Source organism: Colossoma macropomum, unplaced genomic scaffold, assembly GCF_904425465.1.
Source record: "Colossoma macropomum unplaced genomic scaffold, Colossoma_macropomum, whole genome shotgun sequence".
In the NCBI taxonomy this organism is placed as follows: Eukaryota; Metazoa; Chordata; class Actinopteri; order Characiformes; family Serrasalmidae; genus Colossoma; species Colossoma macropomum.
The window spans coordinates 21,019,639-21,033,896 of NW_023494809.1; the positions used below are offsets into that span (position 1 = coordinate 21,019,639).

At 41.5% G+C, this 14,258-nt stretch overlaps 2 protein-coding genes across 2 annotated transcripts in view; one reads left to right on the top strand and one right to left on the bottom strand.

Annotated features, from left to right (window-relative positions):
* LOC118798551 (cilia- and flagella-associated protein 44) overlaps window positions 1-4,019 on the bottom strand; it is a 29,346-nt gene extending 25,327 nt beyond the window's left edge. The window contains exons 1-3 of the mRNA XM_036557929.1: window positions 3,966-4,019; window positions 2,315-2,455; window positions 1,967-2,144 (exon numbers count right to left, since the gene is read on the bottom strand). Of these exons, the coding sequence (XP_036413822.1) occupies window positions 1,967-2,144; window positions 2,315-2,455; window positions 3,966-3,990 (344 nt within the window). The 5' untranslated portion in view covers window positions 3,991-4,019. The remainder of the gene's footprint in view (window positions 1-1,966; window positions 2,145-2,314; window positions 2,456-3,965) is intronic.
* A 54-nt stretch (window positions 4,020-4,073) lies between these two features.
* On the top strand, window positions 4,074-13,180 carry LOC118798552. The gene is made up of 10 exons (XM_036557931.1): window positions 4,074-4,318; window positions 4,478-4,509; window positions 5,576-5,639; window positions 5,972-6,271; window positions 6,904-6,924; window positions 7,010-7,261; window positions 8,717-8,833; window positions 8,992-9,228; window positions 10,824-11,084; window positions 12,078-13,180. Exons 3-10 carry the CDS (start codon window positions 5,606-5,608, stop codon window positions 13,178-13,180), a joined length of 2,325 nt encoding a protein of 774 aa, XP_036413824.1. The 5' UTR covers window positions 4,074-4,318; window positions 4,478-4,509; window positions 5,576-5,605.
* The last annotated feature ends 1,078 nt before the right edge of the window (window positions 13,181-14,258 follow it).

Sequence of the window (14,258 nt, forward strand, 5' to 3'; positions counted from 1 at the left end):
CAGCAAAAGGGAGGTGAGTGAGGAAGCCCACGTGGCAGATCACTGCCTTCAGCCTAGTGTAATCAATGGTAAGAAGATACATTTAATATTATCGTATATGTTTTATTTATGCATATGTGCATAATGTCTGACATTATATTACTGCATATAAGTGCATAAATAAAGGAAAAAGCTGATGAGAACTTCTGTATAGTTAAATTAAAATTACCAGACAAGTGTAAGTTTTATTTTATTGTTTATATTAAGAGTTATGACAATCACTTTGTTAACTGTACTGAAAAAAACTGAAAAAAATCTTCATTGTATTCTTATTTTCTCTATTCAGTAAAGTCAACATTATCAACATTACTGTAGGTAAGATTTATGAGTTTTGATGGCTTTTCAGTTGATTTCAGTGAGGGAGTGTTCTCATCACCACGTTGTCGAATGATGGAATATTTCCTGTTTGTATTGTGCTCGGACTGCTGTGAGGTAGTCTTACATTTTACTACCATCACACCCACAGATAAGACCAGTGATGTGGCAAAAACGGCACCCAAAATGTTTCGAGAACCGCTGGAGCAGCCAGTTACGACTGAGGCTGTGAAGATACGATGGTCCTTCCGAATGAGTAGTCAGAGGTTTTTGCAATTCAAAGTTTTTTGTGATTAAAATGAATACAATTTAGGTTTTATTGTTCATTCTTTCCCACAGCATTTAGATTAGTTCACCTTTAGCGTGTTATGGCCATATAAATTATTGTGTTATAAAATAATAAGGTTTAATTTGACCTTGAGTTCAATCCCCAGTGATGCTACAGCCATCCGTGGCCGGGAGTCCAAGAGGGCACAATAGGCTTCGCTCTCTCTGGGTGGGTAGGATGGCCCTCCTGCTCACCCCATCGCTGACATAACAGTACTGGCGGTTAGCGGTCTCCTCCAAGCGTGTTTAGCTGTCCATTGACATTGCAAAAGTTCTAATAGATTCAGTGGCTGATTTCACAGGGCTCAGAGGAAGCCTGTGCTAGCCTTCACCCTCCTAGCGCTGGTGTCGTTGTGTGACTGGGGGTACCTTGCTTGTGGGGAGGAACTGGATATGACCAAATTGGGGAGAAAATTGGGAAAAAAAAAGGTTTCATTTGACATTGACATTGATTGCCATAGGACGATGACTACAGTCCCCCTTCCCCATTTCTGTATATGATCTTGGTCTAGATCTTATGTGTCAAACAGAAGATCAGGCCCACAGCACAATCCTATCTGGCAAAAGTATTTTAATTTTCTATTATTATTAGCCCGTTTCACAATGCGCTGCACTACAGTCCCCAGCATGCACTGCAACGTAATGTGCTCTCTGACTCTCCTACCCCAACAACAATCTACGGGACAGTGGTTACACCTTAATTCTACACAATTCTACACAATTCCACACCAGTCATGTCACCAATTACACTAACTGCATTTCAGCTGCAGTTCAACCAATATAAACACCTAAAGTTAGCTTAGCCCAACTGAGCCCAAGTCTTAATGAACATGCAGCAAAGAAAGGATATCCGGTGTCTAGTTCAAGCAAATAGGTAGGTTTAAAGACTGAGCTCCTGGGGACATTTAAATTTTGAATATTTCAAGTATTTATGTAATATTTCAAGGTTTACTACAAATATCTACATTTTACTGCTGACGTTTTTTGTGTATTTTGAATAAACAATGGCCAGTTTGGGTTACAGCACAACATTAATTAAAAATGAATTTAAAATGTTTGGCCCCACGGGTTTGTTGAGATTTTTTTAATATGGACCCTTTAGTGGTTAAGCTTGACACCCCTGGTCTAGATAAACTTACAAAAGCTGGAACTCATTGTTGTTAGATAGACATCAGATATGTCAAATGTGAATAATGTCATTTACTAAAGATGAAGTTTTCTACCCACAAATTTCAACACTAAAAAATCCACATAGTTTGAAACACAGCTGTTTGGTGCAGGATACGAAAGTTGCAGCAGATTCTGAGGGATGCTGGAGCCTTCTGTAGTGAATGGTCTGGAGTAGAGCTCCTCAAAGTCATAATACAAATCTTCTGGAATTCTGCTCTTCTGCTTTTCCTTCTCTTCCTCTCCACTGCTCCCTTCTTTTGCCTCAATGTTTTCAGAAATAACATGTTCTGCATCTAAAAGAAAGACAGGAAATCAGGAAAAGTCCAAGTTTGAAAGGCTACCTGTAGATGAAGACTTAGATTGGCACAAACTGACTTTTTTAACACCTGCGCTTTAGCAAGAGCCTTTACTGAGTGAGAGTTTGACTGAGTGATCTTGAAGCAAAAGAAATGTAAAAACACACCTTTAATCTCACTCGCAGGTGGCTGCTCAGCCTCAGTCTGTTCACCAGGCTCTGGTGTGGAAACTGTGTGGTCCTCAGAGCTTAGATCTGCAGGGCCACCTCCTGCTTCGTCTGGGGCATCCAGCTTTTCAAGTGGACCATCTGGATGAAAAAAAGAAGAAACTTCTGAGGTTGAATGCTTATCTGACCATGAGAAATTAATATGCAGTTACAGGGTTGGGATGTATTGGCATACAGCTGCCAATACATCCCAACCGGGAATACGTATTCAGAATACAGATATTAAGTATTCCATTTTGTAAAGGCAGAATTCAGAATACAGTTACTTTTAATATGTATAGTAGAATACTTTAGTATACTTACTCACTAAATTTAAAACTACAGACCATCTTTAGAAGAAACACATCAGTGCTTGTTTGTTGACTACTTTAAAACCAGCGCACAGCATGTGAAGTTCCTACTAAAGTCTGAGTAGACTGATAAACCAGTGTGATGATCATTTAATCTTAGCACTACTAATTTTTTGGAGAGATGAAAGAACTTCATGAGTATTAAGCTTAGCATCGGTATTGTACTGGACTCGTGCATGTGTCTACAGGGACAGCTTTGGTAGGCTCCACGGGGAAGACATCACAGCGAGGCTTGATGGCAGAGCTGCCGTAGTAAGGCTGCGTGGGGATGCCCGCCGGCACAGGAACCTTTGAACGGTTTTGCTTTTGCCGGCCTCCCATTTGCTGGCACGACCATGAAGCCTCTACATGTTGGCCCTGTCATCGAGTCTCACCATGCTATTTTCCCCAGTGGAGCCTTGTAGCTCTGTCCGTGCTATCAGAGCCTTTCGCCAGGTTGTTTCTTTCTTGCCGTTTGCTTTGAAGAAGCGCTATATCACTTCTGACACCAGTGTGGCATTGTAGAGTGAGACACAGGAGAGGCCATACTTCTGCTGTGTGTAATGCTCTTTTATTAAAACACCAGCAGAAAAGCACATCCAAAGAACTGAACTTATGGGGGAGGTCACCACAAGCCATAGGTTTTCACCTTGTCATGACCAACCCCCAACACAAAACAAACACCCCACACACACACACACACACAGAATAACACATATACACAACTTAAACTAACTGACATCAACATTAAACGTCCTATTTATGGGGATTGTGCACCTTCCATTGACCTCTTCACATGGCCCTCTGCATGGTCATGCCTCCCGAGCCTCTCGTAGGCACTGTGAGCCACTAGCAGGATGCTACAGTATTCTAAATGTATTCTGAATATGTTTTTTAATGTATTGTAATGGATGTTCAGTCTTCACCCAACCCTCTGTAGTTATGTAGCTACCTAACAGACGCAAGGCCCATATCCAGGAAAGCCAGAAATAAATATTTGGCCTGATGTAAATAAATATGATCTAGAGGGAGATCCTTGCTGGATAACAAGCAATCATACCCATGAAAAGGGGCGACTAAGTTAGAGGACCAAGCAGGACCAATAATTTAGCAAGCTACACATTTCAAAGTTAATTTAGCTATATTTTGACAGAATGGGCAAGGCAAAGCTTCTATACGAACTCTCTATGTTGAGAAATCATTTGTCACATATTTTAAAAGACATTTCAAAACGTAAAACATTTACTTTTAACCTATTTTACCTTGTGAAGCGACTTCTTCACTCATTTCCTCTGAGGAGTCCGTTTTGTTTGGGCTTGTCGTCTTAGCAACCCTAGGAAACGTAATGCACTCTGGGAAACGTAGTCTATTGCTATTGTAGTCACCAGCACTGAAAGTTGGGTCTGATTGCGTTGGCTGTGTTAAAGAGGTATGAATGTGGTTCAGCCGGCTTGTTAGTTAACTGTCCTGTCAGAAACAGGGGCTTCAGTTTTGTAATTCTGTTTTTTGACGTGGTCAAACTTCGTCGCCTTGCGTTTAGGATTTTCCTTTCAGGTTACAACTTCAAGGAAGTGGACATAGAAAGTCCGTTCATGGAAACGTCAGTAAGTTACAGGTAGACATTTCAGTGTCATACAACGTAACATTCGTAATATCGTGTGATAGTTGAATTAGCCACGTTTGTGCACTTATTGTGGTCTTTTCTCTCAGTGGTGTTTTGTGCGTTGTAGTTTCAAATGAGCCTCGCTTTTCATGCCTTCTTCGTGTTTTCCAGCCGTGGGTGGAGCAGACTAAAGCCATACTCAAGTAAGTGTTGCTTCCTCAGTGAAATAATGACTCAAATAAACGTAAAAATGACTGTAAAACTGCAGTAGATCTTCATCCAGCATCTGTCAGGAGCTGTATTTTTTATTCATTTATTTATTTTGTGTGTGTGTTGGGGGTGGGGGGGGGGTGGGGGGGGGGTCGTTGGCTCTTTTATTGCTGATCCAACAGAACAGAATGAAATTAAACTAACAAACAGAATAATAATAATAAATGTGTAACATAAGGAAATAGATTACCTTCCTTACAAATATACTTAGTAGAAGCAGAAATATTGCTCAGCTCCACTTACCATATAGGTGCACTCTGTTAGCCCCCTTTTACCCTGTTCTTCAATGATCCGGACACCCACAGGACCACCACAGAGCAGGTACTATTTGGGTGGTGGATCATTCTCAGCACTGCAGTGACACTGACGTGGTGGTGTTGTGTTAGTGTGTGTTGCGCTGGTCTGAGTGGATCAGACACAGCAGCGCTGCACATCATTGTCTCGACTGAGAATAGTCCACCAACCAAAAACATCCAGCCAACAACATCCTGTGGGCAGCGTCCTGTGACCACTGATGAAGGACTAGAGGATGACCAACACAATTGTGCAGCAGCAGATGAGCTATCGTCTCTGACTTTACATCTACAAGGTGAACCAACAAGGTAGGACTGTCTAATAGAGTGGACAGTGAGTGGGCACAGTGTTTAAAAACTCCAGCAGCACTGCTGTGTGTGATCCACTCGTACCAGCGCAACACACACTAACACACCACCGCCACGTCAGTGTCACTGCAGTGCTGAGAATGATCCACCACCCAAATAATACCTGATCTGTGGTGGTCCTGTGGGGGTCCTGACCACTGAAGAACAGAGTAAAAGGGGCTAATAAAGTATGCAGAGAAACAGATGGACTACAGTCTGTAACTGTAGAACTACAAAGTGCTCCTATATAGTAGATGGAGCTGATAAAATGGACAATGAATGTAAATGCTGTCCACCTCCACCTTCAATTTTGCACTTGAAATAATGAACAAGCCATAAATTTGCTATTCCTTTGAAGCTGAGCTGCAGATGTCCACAAGGTCCAGTGATGGCATCCTCACCACAGATGTCTCATGATTTTGGTGGGTGCACTTGTGGTCACTTCTGAGCAAATATGAACAACTACATATTATTTTGATACTTCTGCTATTTCTGATGTTTCAGTCAGTGAAAGGTCAGTGTGGCTGTGGGATTTCATTCCAACCAAGCAGGAGCACATATAATTCATTGTTTGAAGACTGAGACCAACTGATTAAGCAAGAAGAATCAGGTGAGCTCCTGCTTGTTTGGAATGAAAACCTGCAGCCGCACCGGCCTTTCATGGTTAAGACTGGTGTATAATGTGAGGTAAGCACCCAGCCAGCTTCCATTGACTGTTCATACTTATTTCATTTGACACTTGCCTGATATCCAGCACCAGGGTCAGACATAAGGCAGACAGTGAAGGCTCGTCTGTTGGCGTCACAGAAGCTCTTGGTGGCATCTTTATACAATCTGGCCCCGCTCCTGGACTCCGTCCTGTCTGCTAGTCTTCTGTCTCAGGATAACTACCACGAGATAAAAGCCGAAAAGACCCCGCAAAACCGTGCCCGCAGACTGCTCGAGATTGTCCAGGCTCAGATGGACGAAAGTGAGGCCACTCGCTTTCTGGAGTGTCTGAGAGAATGCAAGCAGCACTACCCACGTCTGCGCACCTGGCTATCTGCTGAAACAGGTACTGTATGATAGATTTCAATACTTCCATGTATTGGTGGTCAATATGGCAAACATATGACATCCTACGTGAATACATGATATATATCAAGCAAGCAAAATGGTAGTGCTACAATTAAAAAAGGCTATTGGTACAGTTACTATCATTACAAATTTAGCAAAAATAAACTAAGAAAAAGAAAACAATTGGTGAAAGTAATAAAACAGTAATAAAACAGATACTGATGTAATGAGATGGCCTTAACTCGACTACCTATTACTTCGCAGTTTGTACAGTTAATATACACTGGTTGTTGTCCTTTTTGTAATGCGTGAAGTCGTCCAGCATTCTGGAAGTACTGACCATACTCATCCTTTTACTTAGAAAAGCACAGTCCAGCGCACTACATTTAGCATTCAAGCCTCAAGCCAAAGAAGCCGACGCAATTCATAGAAAATAATTGCAATTTAAATTGCAGTCACAATATTGGTCACAATCAGACAAATCAGAATTAGATATTTTGGCCAAATAGCCACAGGCTAATATACTAGTCACAGTACAACTATACAATATGATACATTGTAGATACTCCTACCTCTGTGTTCCAAGTCAACCATTATTTCCACTAACAGTGTTTTTCCGTTACTTCACAGAGATCCCGAGTGGACCTACAGGTTGGTCACTCTATATTAGTTCTTACATTGGAAAAGTGCTTGTTTGGTTGAATTTCTCACTGTTAGCATTTCTCCCTACTTTCAGAGCGGCAGTTACAGGCCCACCTTTATTCTCTGTGTGGCCGTATGAGCTCCTCTGTGCTGCCCATCTCTCTGGCCCTCTTCTCCAGCAGCACCTTGACCCAGTTTGACCTCGAGCGGATCCAGGCAGCACCCACCCCCACCCAACAGACCCAAACCCTGCTGACCATCTGCCTGTCTAAAGGAGAGAATGCATGCAAAAGCTTCTATGAAGCTCTTTACAACGAAGACCAGCAGCTAGCTGAGGATATGAACGGTAAGAATTACTAAGATTGCTATTGCAATATTAACGTGATTATTTAATATAAATGAAGCTGTAGGCCTTTTTTTGCCAAAAAGACCAGAACAATATTTTTTTTTGGACTGGAGGCTTTGGTTAAACATTTAAAGGCTGAATTAGTTTACATTTTCTGTTGTTCGGTCAGTGTTGAATCATGTAGGATATAATAAAAATTGCAGCTCTTGCAAATTGCCATTCTGATGTAAACACAATGAATCATTCCATGGGCAAGTTTAAATAGTTTTATTATAATACATAGAAATAAGTACTGGTCATCAGTTCTAGCGTTCCAGTCCAGCATGCTTTGGAGACCTCAATGCACTTTAAAGGGGAATTTCACAGATTTTTCCAAAATAAATATAAAAATAGTCATTCAGAGTGGTTTGATGCAAAATGTGCCATTCTACTGAAATGGTACCAGCTATCCCAAGTGTTTAATGCCTTTAAAAGAAAACTTAAAGAAAATTATTATATGTATATTTTCCAGACTAGCATTGTATAAATTCATAAAAAGTAAGTGTATGTAGTGTGTTGTAAGGCAAAAAAGAAATAGTGGTAAATCTTTTTTCCAGATGGTAAAAATATCATATCACCATAGTTTGACACAGACAAAATGCACCCAGAGTGCTGCATTTTAAAACTGTCATCAAAAGCTGTGGATATAATGAATATTTCACTGCTTTAAAAACATGCAGTATTTTCAGTACATCTTAAATACAGATGATGTCCACGTTTTGCGTAGAAAAATGTACTGTTGATCATGATACCAATATTTATCACGATAACAATAAAATATTGTCATATTGCCCACCTCTACCTGGTTCCTATCACCAGCTTTGTAAAGAAATCTGAATTGATAAGTTTCTCTATGAACCACGTCACATTAAACCACTTAGAATTACTGTTTACATCTCAATGTCTGAATTATGGCAGAAATTGAAAACTGAAAAAGTGACACTTGAATACACTTCAAAAATTTAGGTCATTGTGCATTTATAAACCAGTACAAATGACCAAATCAAATACAGCTAGCTCACAATCATGCATGCCTACTACTATTACAATACAAATCGTAATTTACAGATCATAAATTTGTGATATACTTCCATTCCCTTCCTTTTCTCTTCCTTTTCCTTGGGTTAGGATTGAACACATAACCAAGTCAGCACTTTATGTCTGCGCTCTCATTTTTACCTTTTATCTACAAATTTGTAACTTTATAGTAGAAGGAAAAACCATAATTAATTTGATGTACATCAATGTAATGACTTTTAATTGCATTTTTTCTAATCATTCTGCTGGTCCATTCATCATGGAATACACTCACTATAAAAGGGCTTCCATTTTCATAGCATAAAAAAAACAGGCTGGGGGGCACAAGGTTTTGGTATGCCAGTGACAAGAGACGTATTTAGCATTCTGTTTTATCAGTTACTAGTTTGGTGGAGGATCTACCAGCTCTGTCGCTAAACTGTGATTCTGAGGCCAGCAGTGTTGCCATAGCAGTGGAGGAGACCAGAGACACAGCAGGACACCTGCCTTACTCAGGTAACTCCATCTGTACTCATCAGCATCTACCAGTGGGTCCAGAGATCAGTACAGCTCTAGTAATAAACAGGCTGTCAGTGTGCTTTCAGTTTGTCATTGTGATTTTGCTGGATGATGAAGTCTCATGCTGGATTGGTCATTTTCGCTGTTGGTCTCAGGAGTACTGCGGCAGGTCAAGGCTCAGCTGGGAGTAGCTGTGGGAGATGAAGCCAGGCTAAACATGTGTGAGCTGGGGGTGGCAGTGGGGCTGCCACGCCGGACGGTCAGAGAGTGTCTTCTGGAGGGAGTTAGCATAGAGGACGCGTCTCAGCTGGAGGCTGTGGTGTCCCTCTTCATGGAGAAGACCCAGGATGCTGATCGGCTCCTCAGCAGAGTGGCAGAACTGGGCATTCAAAGTAGGTGGACAGCCTCAGTACTATGGGTCAGTTTTCCAGACCCTGAAGCCGAACCCGAGACTAAATAAGGATTTGCAATGGTTAGAATCACCATGTGACTTGCAGTTTAGCAATTTGGGACTGAGCTAAAGGCCAAAATGTAGCCACTGGTTCATGTGTTGCGAACATGCCCACTCGTTTTCTAGAGAGGTGCTGGTGTAAAGACGAGGAAACCCCCTTCTGATTATGTATCTTATAGGTGGGAGGAACCTTTGAAAACCACCAAGCACTGTGGTGGATACCTGAGGGTGGGCTGTTTGAAGTGTTTTAGATAGCTTGCTAATGCAGACCAGTAAGCTAATGTTACTGCTTGGAAGCTGAAAATCCTGTCTGTATGTATCAGCCTCTTCATCAGTAGCTACACTAGCAGTCTGGATTTCTTTATCACAGCAATGCATGCTGAGTGTTCTAGTGAGACAGGGGTGCCCAATGCTGGTCCTGGAGATCTACCTACCTGCGCAGTTTAGCCCCAAACCAAATCAAAAACACATGATCCAAGTAATGAAGGCCTTTAGAAGTATTTGAATATTAGAGCCAAATACGTTGGATCTGAACTCTACAGGGTGGTAGATCTCCAGGACCAGGATTGGGCACCCCTGTGGTAAGAAAACACTGATGAGCAAAATCACGATAAGGATACAGAATAGTGATTTCTGTCAAACTGATGAGGCTGAGGGATGCAATGCTGCACTACAGAATATCAGAATATCACATGACAAATGACTGGGACTGCAACTATTATATTGTATTGAATACACTTTTATGACTAAATGAAAAATCTTATTTTTATTTATTGTTAATTCGCTTTTGTTTTGTCCATGATTGCTGAAATCAATTTACTTTCATAATATTTATGTTTTTTAATAAAACAGCCCTTGCGTGGTTTCATAAAAATGGGTAAAGTATTGTTTATACAAAAGGCTTTTTCGATTACTTGTTGCAGCCCTACAAATAACATGCTAAGAGCTAGTTTTAGGTTGGAATGTCCCTTTAATTCTTATACAGAAACTAGTTGCAGGTGTAGTGCAACCATGGACGTGGTTGCTAAATACGTGGATATCCATGTATTTCTTGATGATTAATTGATTGATTTTTACTGGTGTATTTTTAATGAGCATGTGACAGAGATGCGCATAGTAGTAGTGTTTAGTATTATGCAAAATAACCACATCTGAGTAGCACTATACACGAAAATATTTCCAACAGAAAGATGAAAAATGTGTACAGTGTACATGTACACAACTTGAGTTATCAAGTTATTGTTCTCTTCATTAACTGATTTATTAGCTACTCTTAAATTACATAAGCCAAAAACACAAAAACAAAATCACTAAATCTGCTGAACGTTCAGGTTCAGATCACCTCTTATGCTAATGATTGTTAAACCTTTTATGTTTTTTTATTCATGACAATATGAAATATTTTTCTTGTTGTGATATTCAAATATTATTTGTTTAAAATGCACTTATTTCACTTGCATCTGAATTGTTGTAAGAACTCATGATTGATTATCAACATAGCGGCACACTGCATCACTTATTTATGATGATCTGCAGGGCTGCAGCTCTCTGAGAGGGGCTGCTTGTCCCTGAAGCTGCTCCAGGAGGCTGAAGCTGTCCTCCGCAGTGGCAGCCACAGCCACCCACACACCTGGGACCACTTGCATGATCAAGAGCACCTGCATGGCCCGGACCAGCTGCATGTCAGGGACTGCGGGGAGCAGTGCAGGGTGTGGGCCGTCTTCAGCTTCCTACTGTGGGACTGCCTGGCTGAGGCTTTGGAGGAACCGGAGCTGAAGCCCAGTAGCAGGAGCAAAGGTGGGTGATACAGCAAAAATATCACAATACTTGAAGACAGTGGCAGGTGGTAGGTCCAAAAAAATATATCATAGTATAATTAAAATATCTGACAATTTTAGTATATAGAACAGTATACATATATTTTCAAATAAAACCAGTTAAGGCTGAGTGGACGAGGGTTTGGTGAACGCCAGGAGAACGCTACCTGCCTGACTGCATTGTGCCAACTGTAAAGTTTGGTGGAGGAAGGATAATGCTCTGGGGTTGTTTTTCAGGGGTTGGCCTAGACCCCTTAGTTCTAGTGAAGGGAAATCTTAATGCTTCAACATACCAAGACATTTTGGACAATTGTATGCTTCCAAGTTTGTGGGAACAGTTTGGGGAAGAGCCTTTTCTGTTCAAGGTCCATAAAGGCATGGCTGGGTGAGTTTGGTCTGGAGGAGCTTGACCAGAACCCTGCCCTCAACCCCAAACATCTTTGGGAAGAACTAGAACAGAGATTGCAAGCCAGGCCCTCTTGTCCAACATCAGTGTGACCTCACAAATGCTTTTCTGGATGAATGGGCAAAATTCCCACAGACACTCTCCAAAATCTTGTAGAAAGCTTCCCAGAAGAGTGGAAGCTGTTACAGCTGCAAAAAGGGGAACCAACTCCATATTAATGCCTATGGATTTAGAATGGGATGTCATGAAAGATCCTGTGGGTGTAATGAGTAGGTGTCCCAAGACTTTTGTCCATAGCAGCAAAACAGTAGTACAGTTGTACAAAAAATAAAAATTGGTAAAAATGTATTAATAAAAAATTCATTAATAACCAGTCATCTAACCAGTTACTGTTTACTATGGAGTTTAAAGCACTGGTTATTATTGTTTACATGATTTCTATAATTAGTGTAACTCTGCCGACATACGCAGAACTACTAACAGTAACCGTGACATACTCAGTAAATCATATTGTAATTTACCCTGATAATGTAAACTATGTTGCCTACTTCTGTTGTCTACCCCTAGGAGGCAGCCTAGCTGGAGTGCTGCAGCGTCTGCAGGGCTGTGAGAGGGTGGAGGCCGTTCTACTGAAGGAGCTAGAGCAGTGCTGGGAGGAGGGAGGAGCTGAGAACCTACTGCAGAGCATCAGGGTTCTGGCCCAGATTTTGAGGGACTTGCACCCTCTTCAGAATCACCTCAAGCTTTCAGGACCTGTGGATGGACTGTACACCTGCAGACCAAGCAGGATCCACAGGGTCACTTCTTTCCAGGGCATTTCTGCCAGAGCCATCCGGAAAGCCCTGAACAGTGTCATTCCTGCCTCAGTGCACCAAGATTTGATGCCTCGAGTGCAACAATACAGGGATTTGTGTCTTCAGGTTGCACAATTGCTGCATACAGTACAGCCAGAAAGGGGCATTAGTGAGCTTACAGATGCTCCCATTGCTGAAGTCACCCAGCACATCTGCCTCATGCTTTCAAGGCCAGCTTTCAACTCTCAAGCCTTCGATGCTGGAATTCGGCACCGGTTACTGGCTCTTATAGAATTTAATCCTGCACAGCTGAGCCTTGGCCCCCTGATGCAGCTGCACCAGGAGACCCTGCCGGACTTTCTGCACTACCTTCAGCCAGGAGAGCACCACAGCTTCCGGTTTGACCTACAATCTGGTCAAATGCTTGGGCAGCCGCGGCTGCTTTCAGTCAGCAGCGCCAGGGGGCTGGTTGCCATCGACAATGGGGTGGAGGAGAACTTTCGTTTCATAACTTCTGAGGCAACTTCCTTCCTCGTGCGGCTCCGCTGCCTCGGCTACGAGGAGGCGAAAGGACACTTCGTGGTTAGCGAGCCACACTGTTTCTCCGCCTCACGGCTGGGGGAGGAAGGCCAATGTGCCATTCGCTGGCTAGGGGGGCAGATTTTGGCAGAGGAAGAAAATAAAATGTGGATGAGAGAAGGAGGAAGTGGATGGAGGGAGGAACTGCAGACTGTGGCACAGAGACATTCCGTCCAGCTCTTTGACGAAGGCTGCCTCTTTAAGGTCACAACCTTTGAGACAGAGTGTGAGGTCAAGTTCATTTACAGGGGAGGGAGGCTGTGGGCCAAAGCACAGAAAGGCTGTGAGGTGCTTTGAGACAGTACTTTACGACTGTGTCAAGCAAGACAACTTTCAAGCAGGGATGCACCAAATTTTTCAGGTTAAAATGTAAAAATGCTGATAATTTTGCCCAAATAAGTTACACAGTTTAAAAACTGAATAAGTCTATCACTAAGTGTCAACATGTAACACTGATAAATAGAACTAGAGAATAGCTAAAAATATGCTGGTTTTAATGGTGGTTGGAAAGGTGTATATCACATTTATAATAAAATTGTATGTTGGTCAAAATGTCATATTACATACATATTCTAATTTTCAATTCCACCTTAAGTGGAGCAGCAGTTACATTCTGGCACCGTACAGGCAGCTCAATGTAACTGCTGCACCATTTAAGGTGGAACAGGAAATTTTAATAAGAAACCAACTCTTACGAATTTGAAAGTAGCTTTGTCAATTTTTTTTTTTTCCAAAGAAAAGGTCATTTGTCTCATAAAAGTGTCCCATACATTCGTGCCACCAGCTGTCATATTCTGGTGGAATTTGGAAGGATAAACTGGTATACTGCCCACTACTATCTGTTTCTTTGGCTCTTCTGCACAAAAAGCCCCAGCAACTCACTGTAGACCAAACACTGTAACTCTAATGTCCAACTAAAAGGACACGTCCTTTCCTTTTTTTCTCCCATTAGCTTGTAGTTTTTCAGTTTTCATTCAAAAGCAAAATCAGAATGCAAAATAAATACAATTTATGCAATGAAATAAAAAGGCAAATAATTAATTAAAATTAAATATCCTGAATTTCAGTTTCTTATGAGAGTTTTCAATTCAGAACAGCACTAATTTCATGTCCGTTTAGGACAGGCAAAAGCTAAACAGTGGCTGAAAAGGGTAAAGCTAAAAACTGGAGCCATTTGAAATGCAGGTAACTGTGGTGCAGGCCATTGTGGGAAATATGCAAAAACATTCCTCTGAATGCATTGTTTTTGTTGTATGAATTGTGTCAACATCACTTCTACAGTGTTATGAAATACAGTACAATATAACACAATATAGATTTTGAACCTGTCTGGAATTCGTTGAATGTTTTCATTAAGGATGTGGTGCTCTTTTTT

Coding starts and splice junctions, on each gene's coding strand:
- LOC118798552 (XM_036557931.1), top strand. CDS start 5,606: ATGGCATCCTCACCACAGATGTCTCATGATTTTG. Junction 7,262..8,716: donor GCTAGCTGAGGATATGAACG/GTAAGAATTACT, acceptor CTGTTTTATCAG/TTACTAGTTTGGTGGAGGAT. Junction 8,834..8,991: donor AGGACACCTGCCTTACTCAG/GTAACTCCATCT, acceptor TGTTGGTCTCAG/GAGTACTGCGGCAGGTCAAG.